The 15712-nt window shown below is 38.4% G+C and overlaps 1 protein-coding gene across 2 annotated transcripts in view; it reads left to right on the top strand.

Moving 5' to 3' along the window:
- The window catches only part of GNAS (GNAS complex locus), a 138102-nt gene that overhangs the window by 72612 nt on the left and 49778 nt on the right, over window positions 1–15712 (top strand). For both annotated transcript variants that reach the window (XM_027697586.1, XM_027697587.1), the window contains 2 exons: window positions 15391–15445; window positions 15530–15649. In XM_027697586.1, the coding sequence (XP_027553387.1) occupies window positions 15391–15445; window positions 15530–15649 (175 nt within the window). The remainder of the gene's footprint in view (window positions 1–15390; window positions 15446–15529; window positions 15650–15712) is intronic.

Below are 15712 nucleotides of genomic sequence, written 5' to 3'. Positions count from 1 at the left end.
AGTACAGGGGCTGTAGTAGAGAGCTGTGCTGAGTACAGGGGCTGTAGCAGAGAGCTGTGCTGAGTACAGGAGCTGTGCACAGCTGTGTTCTAGCAGTACTCATGTCAAGGTTGGCAATGTTCAGTAAATTGCTGTTGGACTGCTCTGAATGGTCAGGTATGCGAAAGCACAAGCCAGAGAAAAGTGTTTTGGCTCTTTATTAAGGCAGGTTGCTCTAAATTTTTTTAAGAATTAATATTATTGTTATTATTTTTGAAGGTGGAGGGAGAGCAGACATGCTTTAGTTTGGCGTTCTTCTTCTCTCTCTTTCTCTCTTGTTTCACCCCATGGCTGAGAAGCAGCTTCTCTTATTTAAATGAAGAAATGTTTCATGTAGTTTGTTTTATGTATCTCATAAATAATATATTTTAGAACTTTGTGGACACTGATGATTTACCAAATTCTTATAATGAAATCTGTGGTACTAGGCACACATTTTCTGTAACACGGTGACATCTGGTCTGCTGAAATTTCTAGGAAGAGAATTTCTAAGAATCTGTGCAACACTAGGTTAGACCAGTGGTTTGTGCAGTCCAGTGTTATGTGTCATAAATGGCACTTGAGGAGGACTAGGGGAAAAGTGTGAGAGAGATTTACAGTGGTTCCTCTTCAGGTTCTGCCACTGGCACTTCAGGAACTCCAGGAAGCGGGACTCGTAACGAGTTTTGAAGTTCAGTCACGTTCAATATGTTTTTCTTTAAAAAGCCTAATACTTGCATAATCTAAAGAGTCCTCGTTTGCTTTTGAAGTTTCTAGTTTTCCTTGTTTTTCAGACAGAATTCAAATCCAGCAATTCAGTTGTGCTGCCTGTTTTAATAAACTCTGCACTAGCTGGGGCACCACTGAGAGGTCAGTCAGATTCAGGTAGAGCCAAGGTATCTCCACTTTGTCAAAGCTTTTGCTGTGGTTTTGTTGCAGCCAAAGTAGCAGCTGGTTGGATCAATAATTGTGCCCAAGCAATACTGTTTAAGTAATTTGCAGTGTTACAGCAACACACACTCTCTGGAGATTATTTTCTTCAGCTGTGTCTAAGTTTCTCATTCAAACAAAATTGTTAATAGTTAAAGGACCATATGTTGTGAAGGTAATTGGATAATTATGACGAGGTGCTGTATATTCTAACTGATGAGTCAAGTATCAGCAAATTATTTTTCACGTAACTTTTGGCCTAACATTCTCATTTATTATATACTGTCAGTATGAACTCTATCTTTTACTTTTCTGTTATCATTTAGAAATGTCAGGTCAGGGCCAGGACATGATAATTGTGCCATTGTCATAGTTTGACTTAAATTACAACAGTATAACTTCCCTTTTATCAGGGGAAATGATAATAAATGTGCTTATTCAGGTATAATTAATTTCCAATTTTGAACTCAGTAAAAGGTCATTCTTCTTACTGGTTGAGTTCAAATATATAGAGATGTTAAATACAGTAAAGTGAAAGTTTCCTCATATTGTGACTTCCAGACTTCTGAAGAAGAGCTTTTTTGAATTTTTCCAGTTAACTTGTGTTGCACTGGGGAAGGTCCTAATTTGGGTCCAGAGTGTTTGTCCAAAACATCAATGTCCTGGTTCTAAATGGTACCTACCTGGTTAAATGAGCTCTCCTGGTACTAAAGGTAGGGGTCCCTGGAAGTCCAGGGTCATGGTAGGTTGTGACCTTGGGGTTGTGCTTTTGCTTACAGAAATAGCATTTCCTAAGCAGATTTAAAAACAAACAAGCAATTTTTTGTGTGTTTTACTTGAAATATTTGGGGGTTTAGTACTAATCAAGGGAAAGACTTTCATTTTGGTAGTGTTTGCTTTCTGAACAATCTGAACAGTTGTTCAAGTCTTTTGTACCTCTTACATTCAGGGTTTGCTTTGCACGAGTGGGAACTGGGCAGTGAATTGGGTCATAGATGCTCTGGATCTGCTTGTCCTCAGCTTGAATCTAAACTCCACAAGAAGTGAAGACTCAACTTCTTGGTGTGCGTTGGGAAGTAATTTGCATAAAAGGAAACTCGGGTGGAAAAACTACTCTGCCAACTTCCAAAAAAATTGCTTAGAAAGTACACTGGTGTAGGATTCAGCTGGCTGGCACAGAGGCAGGTTTTGTGAGGCACATGAGACAAGAAGCTGAGAAGAGGTTTCTGCATCTCCCCATCTGTTCAGGGCTGACTTTGGAGGAGTTCAGGAGTCAGTGCTGACTGTATGCCCAAAAACCAGAGTTGTGTGCTGTATTCGTTTAAGCTTTAGTGACTAAAAATAGCTGGTTGAGACACAGTTAAGGAACTGTAAAATTGAATTGTGAATATATCGTTCGTTTACTACGCAGGTTAAGTGAACAGGCATAATGGGAAATACAATATCTAGGTAAGGGAAACGTGTATCATGTTTTCAGATTCATTTCTACGTCATCTCTGTATTGAAGAAAGATTTTTTTTTTTCTCTGCTTAATCCAGAGCAAAATTATTTCAGAAGTAGCAGTGCAGAAACTTGAGCTTCTTTCAATAAATTGCTCCAACTTTTCTGTAAATAGAGCCTTAGATAGCTAGAAATAAAATAGGTATTTTTGATGTCTTTTAGTGACATCTAAAATCAGGCCAGCAAGAAGATCAGGTAGGTGAAACCTGTTGCCTGAAACAATATTCCCTGACAGTGGTTGAAGTATTTTGCTAATGGGTTTAATGTGATGATGACTGTCTGTGCTTGGAAGGAAGTGAGGGTATTTTTGTTGTTGTTGCCTGGTAATATTTGATGTTTACTTACAAATACTTTTCTTATATCATTTTCACTTCTGGAAGTGCAAAACTTTTAATAACTGGAAAAGAAATTAAAATATCTCATATCATATTAAATATAATTATAGAAGTCAGTGCTGATACTTTAAAGGCAGCTATTGCTGATACACATTGAACTCTGGGCCACCAGAGGTAACTAGCATGAAAAGATCTGAATTTGGGCTTGTTACCAGTGTGGTGTACCCTTTGAGACCCATTGCTTTTGGTGTCAAGTTGCTTTTGAAGAATTTATTTATGCACAATGTTTTTTTATTTGCATTTTTGCCTTGTGCTTACTCTTTCCAGTGTTGGCTTTGAAATTCAGCATGGTTCATGTCTTTTGCATGGAAAGTTGGTTATAAACAATTTCTGTGTTAGTTCTTGGGCTGTTAGGAGAGTAACTTTGCTTGTATAAGTGTGTCAAGGCATCTGTGTGTAAATACATTAGAACTTTACTGAGCATATGAGGAAAGTATGCTAACAGCTAAATTTTAATTTAGTTTTGATGAGTTTAATTTGGCTGTACTGAGAGACTGCCTTTCTTAAATAAATTATGATCTTAAGTGATTTTTGACTCCTGTTACTTTGGAGGACTAAAACAGAGAAAATGTTTTCAGAACGTGAATCTGGCCAAAACCACTGGCAATTGCACAAGTAAGGTGAAATGGAAACTTTTCCTCCTGTAATTTTACAGTTTCAAGAGATGTGTTGTTTGTAACAATAGGAGATTGGAAAATATCAGAAATCAGATTTTAAAACCTGCATCCTCTTGTAGCAGGAGAGTCTGTGCTTCCTTGTCTTCTTTGTTTAAGACTAATAATCACAGAATTTTCCTGTGAGCTGTGCAGGAGATGTGAACACATGGGTTGTTCCTCCCTTAACAGATATAAACTATACCTTTTTCTTTTATGTTGAGGGCAGCCTTAACTTGATACAAATGACCTTGGCTGTAACTGAGCCAACATTACTGTACCTCAGGGCTTTAGGGCTGGAACATGTTAATCTAGAGGGTAAAGTTTTGTGTTCCCTCAGACAGAGGTTACGGGAGGCGTTGGGGCAGCTTTGGTGCTGCCGTCCCTGTCTGCTCAGGGCTTCACCCAGGGAAGGGAGGGGACCTCCTGGAAGAAAAAAACAGATGTTGGTTTAGACCAACAAGCTTTTTAGTGCTGAAACCTTTTTTTAGAACAATGCTGAGACTTGTGCAAGACTTTCCCTGCCGGATTCCCTGTGGTGGGTCTTGTTCAGTGCTCACAGCAGTGTTGCTTTGTGGTGTCTGGTGTGAGCATTTCCCAGCTACCATGGGCAGTGCAGTCCTTGTCTTGTGCAGCCTGGAGATTTGGCACAGTCTTGTCTCGGTAAAAATGTAGTAGTAACACCAGTGACATGCAACGTAATTAGCAATGCAGTCAGGTTACTTGAGACTCTGTATGGAGGAGTTTTGATTTTTTTATAAAAATGTTCTCTTAATGGAATTAACTCATATCGAATTTTGCTTCTGTTAATTCTCACTGTCTCGTGTCATGATATAATTGCTTCTTACTACATAGAAATGAGTAAGAAGTTGTGTGCCTGTGGCATTACCAACCCTTATAAACATGAGGCTGGGTATTGATCTCTGAAGCTTCATGTGAGCTGTAATCAGGGGTGACGGAAGCCGAGGGGTTTATTTGTGGTGGATGTTGGTAGACTTGCTCTGTTGAGGATTACCAGCTCACTGACACTCGTGGCAGATGTAAGGGAAGATCATTTAACAGCAATTGGAACTTCGGAAAAGTATTTCAAACCCATCCTGAATAAAGAAGAAACTGCTTTCAATTCCAATTTGGAACAGAAGCAACTGTGTCTTTGAATCTGGAATAACAGCCCTGATTAACCAGTATGTTGATGGAAGCAGTGAGGACATGCTGAAGTTCACAAGATAAAATCCATTCCTTATTTTAAAGATGGGGCAATGTGGTAAAAGCATTGGGTGTGAAATAAAGATGAGTTGAGAGTTGTGTGTTGTGCTGAGGATTCACTCACTGCCATGTAGTTTTTTTGGAAGCAGAGTCTGTGGTGGGGTTTTTTTTTGTTTTGGTTTGTTCTTGCCTGATACGATGCTTTGACCTCCTGAGTGTTTTTTGGAGAAAAGCTTACTTCTGTCATAGTTATTCTGAATGGCCTTTTGGAGACATAGTCCCTTTGCCTCCATTCCCTTATCAACAAGGATAATAAGCTTGTGCTCTCACACAGTTCTGCTGTGATAGATGTGCACAAGTGAAGTGCAAGTATTAGAAGTCAAAGATAAACTCATTTGTCATATGAAAATAATTGTAAAATGCTCTATTGTGATAACTTAAAAAGCTTTTCAAGTTAGAAATTGTCAAAATTATTATTAAAACTGTTAGCAGTAGCACTACAAAATGTGTTGGTAGACACACTGTTTTAATAAGCTGAGAATTCTGGTGAAAAGTAGAGACTGCAGTGACATAGTTTCAAAACATTTTCTTTTTAAATTGTATTTGAGGGAATTTTAAGTTCCCTACTAGTGTACTTCATTTTCTATAAATTCCATCTAATAAGTAGTAGTATATAATTCCCTTGGTGAAGATATCTTAGAAAACACAATCCACACAGAAGCTATTTGTTTTTGTGTTCTCTTTGCTGAGTGTTCACCAACAAGTGAAAAAAAAATCAAATTAAAAAGAACAAGAAGAAAGGAAAACAAAATAATGGCAAACCCCAAATGTAAACACACATTTGTTCTCAATCGTATTTGTTGACAAATCAAGGAGTGAAATAACTATGTTAATGTCAGATTCTGTGGGGAACAGTCAGAGCAAAAGCATACTGTACCAAATTTTGAGTGATAGCAATGAGGGAAGAAATACATTTTAGTTAGTGGTCTGAGGCAACATTAGAGTCAAGACAGGCCTGCAAGTGGTAGCAGACAGACATTGTAACATTACCTTTGATATGGGGGGGTTGTCCCTGGTACAGGGATCATTTAATTGGCTTTGATTTCTTCTCCACTGTTTGTTTTAGAGCAGATATTACTTGATAGCATATTAGAAGCTGTTCAAATTCACTGTACATTTGGGATAGTATGGCTAGATAACCAAAATTTTTCTAAGGCTTTTTTCTGACTTATGAGTGCAGGGATAAAACCAGATGATTCTTTGTGTGTTACTGTTTAGTGAATCTCATTTGATCTCCTGACCAACGTCTGTTAAGTATTTTTCAAAGGGTTCAATTCTTTCCTTTCTTAGAAAACCGTTTTCTAAAACTTGGTAACAATTCTTTGAAGCCATATTCAGATAAAACAAGACCAAGAATGCTCTTGTGAGTGGTTTAGAGATCAAGTTAGTCACCTCTGATTTACAGAGGCTGTCCTGGAGTGGATGTGGGGTTTTTTTTTCTTTTTCACATCCTCAGTATTGACTTATTGAAGTATTGTATAAAATACTTCAAATAAATCATTTTTTTACTTAAAAACATACTAATTTAAGAGGCATGTGTAGAGCTTTGAGTCTTCAAAATAATTGATGTTATAGAGGAGTTACTGCACTGTTAAGCCAGTTACAGTTGAACCTGTATTATACTGGTGTCTGTACAGGCAAGAAAGGCTGTAGTACTCATGTTTTCAAACTGCTTCTAGTAGCATCTTATTTAAGCAGTGTCACTAGTAGCTAAATTCTTGGTCTTTTCTCCATAAGGCTGCTTAACTGATCCCCCTGTTTTGAAGCAAAGTATAAAAATTCATGGACATCTTGCACACGAGAAGCCTCATCGTGTTTTATCTTCACAGACTGTGGAATAACTTTGCACCTCTGTGTTTACATGAGCAGAGCTGGGTTCGATTTATGGTAAATTTTGCTTTCAGAGCATTTATAACTTAATTGTTCAGTGGGAGAATGCCGTATTTTCTTCATGAAACATAGGCCATGCGGCATTCTTAAAGGTTCTGCACATTCTGGCCCCCATCCATCACAGTACTTAAACCATGAGTAGCCCTATTAAAGTTGATAGAATTACTCATGTGCTTAAAATTAAACATGTGCTTAAGTGCTTTGATGGATTAGAGCCAACGTTGTCAGCACCTTGCTTTGTTGTGTGCTGTGTTACACCTGCCTCCCTGTGCTCCAGCCTGGGTCTCCAAGGGACAGATTTTGCTCAGATTTGCTCATTCCAATATTTAGTTACTCTGTGTTCTAAAAATGCAGTTTACATACATAGTCATAGTAAATTCATACACTACCTGGAACTATAAATACCCAACAACTCTTGAAATCTAACAATACTTGACAAATTTCACAAATTTTTTTTTCTGGGTATTTCAGGGGGAATTTTTGTGCCCTGATGAGATGTTCTGTAAGAATTTCTGTGATCAAATTGCACTGAAATTGGAATCCATGAGCACATGCACTTGAATATTGTAATAATTCTCCCAGATTTTATGTTAGCAAACTTAGATTGCACGTAACGTTTTTTGAACAACTAAATTATATGTCCCCAGTAAGCAAAAAGTAGCTCGTTTTGTAGAATTTACCTTGTTCCTGGTGGGACAGATTTTGTATGAATTTGAACCTTCCCTTTTTTCTGTTTCTGTTGGGCTGGTGTCCTTCTGACATCTGTGTCTTACCTGCCACCGTGTAGGGGTTTGGATTAAAAACCTTGGGATTTGTCACTGTTAGAGACAAGCACTTTCCAGATCACCTGTCTAAAATATCATATGCCAGAAGTGTTTCAGATGATAATGGAGATCATAATCACTAAAAAAAATCAAGGTATTTTCAGGACCAACCACATTCCACCTGCCTCATCCCTGCTTTCCCTGTCGCGTTGCATCCTGCTTTGGCCGCTCCGTGTTTGTCCTTACTTGGCGTCCAGTGTTCCAGCCATTTTTATTTTAGGGCTTCTTTCCATTTAATACTGGCACTTAGCCAGCTGTGTACTTTTTCAGTTTTAAGTAGCAGTGAGGTCATCAGCCATTATAGGAGCTATTCCTCTCATTCTTGTGCACGAACCCCTGAAGAGCTCTGGGATGTGATTGCCTTCTTTTCAAAAGCTTCCTACCCAATCCTGCCTGAAGGAGTTACTGGAATACAGACACTTACAAAACAGTGTTAGAGCAAATGAAACTCATAGGCCACTCATGAAATCAGTGTTTCAAAGGTTAGACAAAAATGCTTTGAAAGTGAAAACCAAGATAAGAACAAGACTCCCTGTAAGACTGCCCATATTTTAAATCAAAGGCTCTGCAGAGCCAAGGATGGAGTGATGAACAGTGCAGCAAATGGCCCAGTTTTAACAGGAGGTGCTGTTAATCCACATATACTGCAGTGCCTGGTCAGTATGTACTCACACAACAGGATTTTTTCTGGACATGCAGAGATGGATAGACCCAGTCAGGTAGCTCAGGAGACCCCAGTAGGCTGGATCTGCTGTGAGGGATGGAGGTACAGGCAGAATATGAAACACTGCAGGGTCCATGCTGAGAGGTGTCACGTGCTGTATTTCAGTGCTGTTCACAGCTGGACAGAAGTGTTTCAAAAAGGTGGTGGCCAATGGGCATGTTTCCTTTAGTCTGTGTTAATAATGACTACATTCACAATGCTTAAATAAATAAATAAATGAAAAAGTCTCTGTGCTTCCTGACAACAGTTTGATTATCTCAAAGTAGTGAATTGTACCAGGCAAGATGATTCAGCAATTTGACTGGGATCTTCCTGTTCCTGCTGGTTCTGAGAGGTGTCCTCCCAGCCTAGAAAGGAATCAGATTGTCCTCTGAAGACTCTGTAGCTTTGTTAATTATTGTATCAAGTATCTGGAGATAATACTAAACTTCTGAGAACATCTTTTATTGTAATATGCTTAATTACCTGTACTTAAAACAAGAAAATGAGAGCAGTGTGTTCCCCTCTGTGTGCACATCTGGGGAGCTACAGACCAGGCTTGCAATGTACAAAGGTGTTTAATTGTACAGTATGAATTAAAGGGCCTTTGTCATACATCACAGAGCTCTTTGTGAACAGTTCTGTTTTCATCCCTTACCTAAACTATTGCTAGTTAATTAGTTGAGGTAAGTGGAGCAGGATAAGCAGAGTTATGCTTCTTGATATTGTGTCTGTGATGGTCTCTTTGTGCCACTAACAGGTATAAAGGGACTGTAAACCAGTTAAACTGGTTTTATGTAGGAATTTGTAAAGCTGAAGGGGAACCTGAAGGTGGCTTAGAGCCACCTTAGAGTAGCATCTCTGTGCCACATCCACCTGGGCAGGTGGAATGACCAGAGTTCCATGTGGTGCCGGAGCAGCCCTTGGGACAGACTTCAGGTGTGTGTCCAACCACCCTCCTGGCTCCTGGAGCTCCATCAGGAGCAAAGCCTGCCCACAACCAGTCTCTGCATCAGAATATATATAGAGGCTCAATAAAGTTGCCCTTTAACCTTTACGCTTGGCATATCACAGTGGGCAGAGATAAAATAAAACTGCATATTGAGTTAATTAGATTTATATTCAGGGATGCCTTTTGTAGAGTTTTTGAACAAGTCACCCCTGACCCCTAACACTGCAGTGCAAATAATGATCGAAAATAACAGAATTTCTGCTTTCACAGAGATGTGATGTGTTTTTTAATTGATGCTTCAATAATTTGTATTTCTTGACTTTTAACTTAGAGAATGGTTCTGTTGTTCCATTAATAGAAGGTATCGCTTTGTGCTTGTATTTCTTATCACGTTCATCTGTTTATGGCCACGTTGTAAGATGTACATATAACTCATGAAGGTAAAGATGGTAATGTACTGAAACAAGAAATAGTAAAGCAATTTAGAGTGCTTTTTCCAATATTTAAAGGGGAACTTGTGGAAGCCCTTTATGTATTGTCTATTCTATATATTACATCACATATTCTGTGAGAAAGTGATTATGCTTCAGGGGATAATTGAACTAAGTTCTCCCAAATAATTTAGGTCACAATTAGATCTGTGCAACATTATGAGTTTTTAACTGTGTGTTTAATTCGAAGTATACCATGACAAAATTACTCAGCCTGTTGGGTTTTTCTTTTTCCAAAAGGTGTTATTTATTTAGAGAGAAAGCAAATAGTTTATCCTCATAGCTATTATTTCCTCTCACAGTAAATCATCTTTGGTAACTGGATGGTACAATTTGGTGATACCCAGAATCTCAGAGAAATAAGCCCAAGAATTTGCAAGGTGATGATGGGAGGGGAAAGGTGGTGTAGGAGGAAGAACACAGGGGTAGGGAGGGGAAACTATGGCTCTGCAGCCAGCAGCAGGAAGGGAACAAAGTATTAATGTGGTTAGAAAATCTCTTCCAGTTCTGCTGCAAGTGAGGACCCAAGTAAATCATATTTCCTGTCGAAAGCTGTACAGAGTTACTGCTGTGGAGCTGCTGCGTGGCAGCTCCTGCCCTGTGGTACTGCAAGGGTTTGTCCTTTGGGGTCTTGAACAGGACAAAATAGAAAAATCTCTTTGAAGTTGTCAGAATTACTGAGGTATCTCAGTGGTGTGATAGAAATGGTGTTCAATTTGCAGAAGATACTCAGTGGGTTTTGCTATTGCATTTTAGCAGTTTTGTCTGTAAAATTGGAACTCTGTCATAGGTCTAACGTGAATTATTTCAGCTTCACCCTGAATACTCTTAAGCAACTATTTTTCCCCATTTTCAAGTGCCTCTAACTTGGCCTCTGCCCTGTTTGCCGTTCTAGCTGTTATATTTTGAGATAATTGCACGTTCTGTTAGAAATAACCCAGGCTGCTAAACCAAATTTATCTCTTTGTTGAATTGTGAAGTGCTGCGGGATTTTTGTAATGTGGATTGGTAGCAAAACCTTAATTGAATTTCCTTGCTCATGGTCTTGTGTCTGAAGATTTTGACTGCACAGCTCTGTTTTTCTGAGGTGGATTGGCAGGTAGTGCTGTTTGCATTTCTGTTAACTTCTGTAAGGTGCAGTAAACAAATTTTAATGCAGATTTCATGGAATATTTATGAAATCCATCAGATGTTTCACTGCATCAAAGACACCGTATTTAGACGAATAGACATGTTTAAAGCTCACATGCCTGTGAAGTGCATGACTGCCTGTCAAAGAACCGAATTGTGTTTTAAAACAAAATTGATCTATTAACTTGTCGTGCTTCCATGTGTAATTGTGATGGGCTTTGAAGGTGAGCAAAAGGGGACAGCCCGTGGCTACTTCCCTGTGCATTCCCAATTTGTTGGCAATGCACGTGTGTGCTACACGTTTTCTCCTATAAAAAGCCAGAAGCAAATGAATTGTTTTGTAAGATTTTCATTCTGGCTCTGGCATTTGTGAATTGACTCACTGAACTGCAGTGCTTTGCACAGGGAAGGGAAGTTTTGCACTCCCTGGAGTTGTTGTGTCAGCAGTTTCAGAAGTGAGGGAAGTTTGACAGTGCTTCAGGAATAAAGGTAATTTCTACGTGATGCTGATCACTGGAGGTGATGGAAGGTGGGCTGTTCACAACCTTGTAAAGAACAATGTGATTACATTTTAATATCCCTTATTAAAATAGTCTCTACGTACTTTCCAGAGCTACAGAACTTTCCAACAAGGCATTTCATTTCTTAACCTGTCAGCAGTGACCAAGAAATTCAAACTTCTTTGCTTTTAGGATAATGGCATTAATGGGTTGTGTCCTGTCATCCCCCTATTTGTCCATCTGTGTCCCCCCCCAATTCTTTAACATGTTTTGTTTTGGCCATTCATTTCAGCACCTTTTTTAAAAATTATTTTTCTACCTGTGAGATGTAGAAGGTTTCAGGGTGAACTGAATCCCTCATCCTCTGGAATGTTCTTTTTAAACTTTAAATTTTTTTTCCAATTAATGGTTATTCATATTATCTGCAAAGTAAACAAAAAATGAACATTAAAATTAAATTAGTTTGCTTTCTGATAATCTGCTTGGTGATGTGTTCTTTGCGTTAGATTTGATAAAGTCTGAGTAAAAATGTTGCCTTTTTAAAAGTAAAACTCAGCCACAGGTGGAGAAGTTCTTTACTAAATACTGATTGGGTTGGTTTTCAAGGAATATTTGATTTTCCTGACCTTTTATGTCATTCTAATTTAATGTTACTTGAATTAAAATGTCATCTTTTTTTTTTGTGGTACCTAAAATAGACTTTATTAGTTTTCCTGAAAGCTCTGTGCAGCTTTGCTTTGGCCCATTTAAATATTGAAAACAGCAGGATTTGAGATTTTTCTTCTAATCCTCAACTAATAGAGTTTAATGCTTTGTTTGGCCTACCCTACACAACCTAAGCAAAAGTTTTAAACAAGATTAAAAGTATGACCTTATTAACCCATGGCATCTAAAGATACAGAACAGGCCTGCAGAGACATCAGTCTTTGGTTAGCCAGGATAGCACAGTGCCATTCCTGGCCTCCTTGGGATCTTCCAGAGGAAAACCTTTTGGGAGCTCAGCTTTTTTCTTTTGTAGTTTTGTGCCAGCACCTGGGAATAAGAAATTTAAAAAGCAAGAATCTGTTCCTAAGTTGAATATTGTGCCTTTCCTGGGGAAAATAAAGTACTTTTGGAAATTTGAGGTGCAACCTGGCTGGGATTTCTGAAAAAAAACCAAACAATTCTGGGAAGGCAAAGGGTTGTAGCTTTTGTGTGCTGCATCTCATCAGTCCCTGAGTAAAAGGAATGTCACCTTATCTTTATTTTTTTAGTGGTGAGAAGCTACAGTTGTATTTAAGCTGCTGTTGGATGGGTGATTGATGAACATGTTGAGTTCCAGAAGAATAAAGTGTCTCATTGTCATGGAAAGTTTATGCCTAGTAAACATTACAAAACACAAAACGCAGTGATACATTCACTGCTGTGTAATAAGAGTCCTTGTTTACTGGGCAGGCTATAGGGCCATGGCAACAACACCAGAAATAGGAACTATGAGTATCCTTGTTGTAAAGATGATGATGGTTATCGAGCAGTTTGTTAATTGCTGGAGTTTAATGTTTCTCCATATTCATTATCACCTCGCAGTGCTGTTTAGGAGCATGAGGATCAGCCAAGAGGTGTAAATGTGGAAGTTTGACTGAAACCTGTGATAAAAATAATGTGGTTTGTTGTAGAGTCAGGTAAATGTGCACCTCTCTGATGCTTTGAGACAGTTAATCCCAAGTGTTCCAGGGGAGAGAGAATAACTACAATTTGCTTCATAACAAAAACAACACAACTTCCTAAACTTCTGTCTTTCTAATGATGTTCCAAACTGAAGCAAAATGACTGATAATTCTTTAAAAATACTGATATCTTGCTTGGCTTTCAGCGTATCAGTTGCCCTTTTGATCTCAATGGGGCACAATCCAGATACAGGTTCATTAAGTTGAAGATCCAGCTGAAAATCGGAGGCAAAATAAAGCCAGACAAATTGCTTACACTCTCATTGATAAACATTTCCTGCTTTCATGCCATTATTTACATATTTTTAATAATGAAACATGGTTTTTAAAAACAGAAAGCAGATGATGAGTTTGCAGCCATATGTATACCAACTGAAAAATACAGGATTTCTGCACCTACCCTGAGTCTTGGTTGTGGAATGGAGACTTTCCTAAGACCTAGAAAGCATTGAAGATAGGAAGGAAGAGGGTGAAAAGCCCTCATTTTTTCCTGTCTTTTCCTGTGTTATTTATTTTCCTTAATTTGGCGCTTCTGGCCTTTCTTGGGTCACTGCCTTGTTCTCGTCAGTGATGCCAAATGTGTAAAGCAAAGAACTGGTAGTCTTCAGGAATAAGGTGGTCTGGTCTGTAGGTAGGTAAAAAAGTCGAAGGAAACCCAAAAATTTTCATCTGGCTATTGATAATTTCATTTTCTTGCTGCACCAAGCTCCCCTGCCCCAAACTGAGGAGGGTACATGGCCAGCGGTGAGCAGCTGATGTTTGGGAATAATCCTGTTCCTGTTGGTAGAGTTCTGCTGCTGATTCAGACCCGTTCTCTCCACAGCCAAGTCATCCTGAACACGATGATTTGATGCTGCTGTTTGCTTTCCATGTGTAAGAGCAGCACTGGCATTGCAATCATTCTGTCACAACTGGGGAATGTAGAATCAGATCCTCCACGCCTGTGCCTGAAAGGCAGCGGAACGTGCGGCTGCCACGGGGGGGTTTCCTCGACCCTGTCTTCTTTTTAAAGAAGTTGCATTAATTTTTCATTTGATAACCAGAATTCCCACCACTCTTGGGTGTCTGCATCTGCCTTGTTATTTAAGCAGTACCTTTTTTTATTTTTTTTCTGCTGTTCTTCTGCATTCCTGGTCGGTGAATGTGCTTTCAGTTTCGTTTTGGTTGTTGGTTGTGAATAATTATAGGAAGGAAAAAGTGACAAAAAGCATTTGCAATATGTTTGCTGAATTAACTCAGTAAAGTGAGATATTCAAGCTGTGGTCTTTAAGCTGAAAGTGTGAGTTACTACCTTTAAAAGGGTGAAAGAAGGAAACATGCTGTTGGTAGTTCAAAGTTTCTGGGATACTGAGCTGGAAAATCTTAGTTTTCAAAAGGATAAAAAAAATTTAAAAGTTGGTGTAAATATTCAGATAATCAAAGTGTTCTATAAAAGCAGTTTAATGAAGATTAAAAGGTCACTGAGACAATTCAGCTGGATTATTTTAGTAATGACATGGCTAACTTTGTATACCTCAAACTAATAATTTTATACTGTGTACAGCAAGGAATTAATAATGTAAAATTTTTGTCGTGGTGCCTTGCAATTAAGTTACAGTTTACGGGCTCAATAGTAGTAATGCTTTGAGGCTACTAATTCCTGGTTATACCAAATGTTGAATCATTCATTTCACTGGACTGCACTATTTAGCATTGAAAGTAACTGTTGTCAGATTTGACACTAAATCCAATAAAAATGCACCATAGCAATAGTTTGCACTCTTCCTTCAGCCTGTTAGGTGTGTTAATTTGACTGCAGTGAATCCCAAATGATAGTGCTTGTTCCAAGTAGTGTTCTAGCCTATTCCTCTCCTTGAAGTCAAGAGGTAATTGTACATACTTGAATTAACCCTTTACTATTTATTTTATGTTTTGTATCCAAACTGTTGGTTTCAATGTCTCTGTCAGGTTGAGCTCCCTGCTCTATCCTGTTCTGCTGTGGCATCATTTTGTGCTTTAATGCTTTAATTTTTTTGTACTTTGAGGTTCTTTGGTCTCCTTTAATTTGTTTCTAATTTTAATAACCCTTTTTTTTCTTTCTGTTTGTTTCCAGTTTATACATTTCTAAAGAACTTTCATTCCTGTCTAGTGTTTGCATTCAAGTGAATCAAAATCTGTTTGATTTTGCAGAATGTCTTAGTCCCAGTCTAAGGCTGTAATAAATTTTTATTTAAGCATAATTAGATGCTGATTTTTGGATGCAAATAGATGTTACTGTTTAAGTAGAGAAGTTTTGAGATATTTAATCAAGTCTCTATAAAAGTCTTCAGTGACTGAAAGCACTTCAGTCAGTAGGGACAATAAAGTTTTGATAGAGTATTTTTCAAGTTCATGTTCAGTTTTAAAAAAATATTGTGGCTTCTGAATTTAATAATGTATCTTTTTATTACAGGGAGAAGAAAATGAAAATCCAGGATATTAAAAACAATATTAAAGAAGCTATAGAGGTAAGCTTAGGAGCCATTGTTTTTACTTATTCAAAATGGCTATTTAGACACTCTCTGCAGTATTTTACTTTTTTGTCTTTGCAGACAATAGTGACAGCAATGGGCAATTTGGCCCCTCCAGTGGAACTAGCCAACCCAGAGAACCAGTTTCGAATCGACTACATCTTAAATTTAGCCAACCAGATAGACTTTGATTTCCCACCGGTGAGTAACCCCTGGCTGCAGCCAGGCCTGTCTGCAGATGATTGTGCTTCACTGCACTGGAGT

This window comes from Neopelma chrysocephalum, unplaced genomic scaffold (genome assembly GCF_003984885.1).
Source record: "Neopelma chrysocephalum unplaced genomic scaffold, ASM398488v2 Primary Assembly neopelma1_119, whole genome shotgun sequence".
Taxonomy (NCBI): Eukaryota; Metazoa; Chordata; class Aves; order Passeriformes; family Pipridae; genus Neopelma; species Neopelma chrysocephalum.
This window is presented reverse-complemented; position numbering and strand designations above follow the sequence as displayed.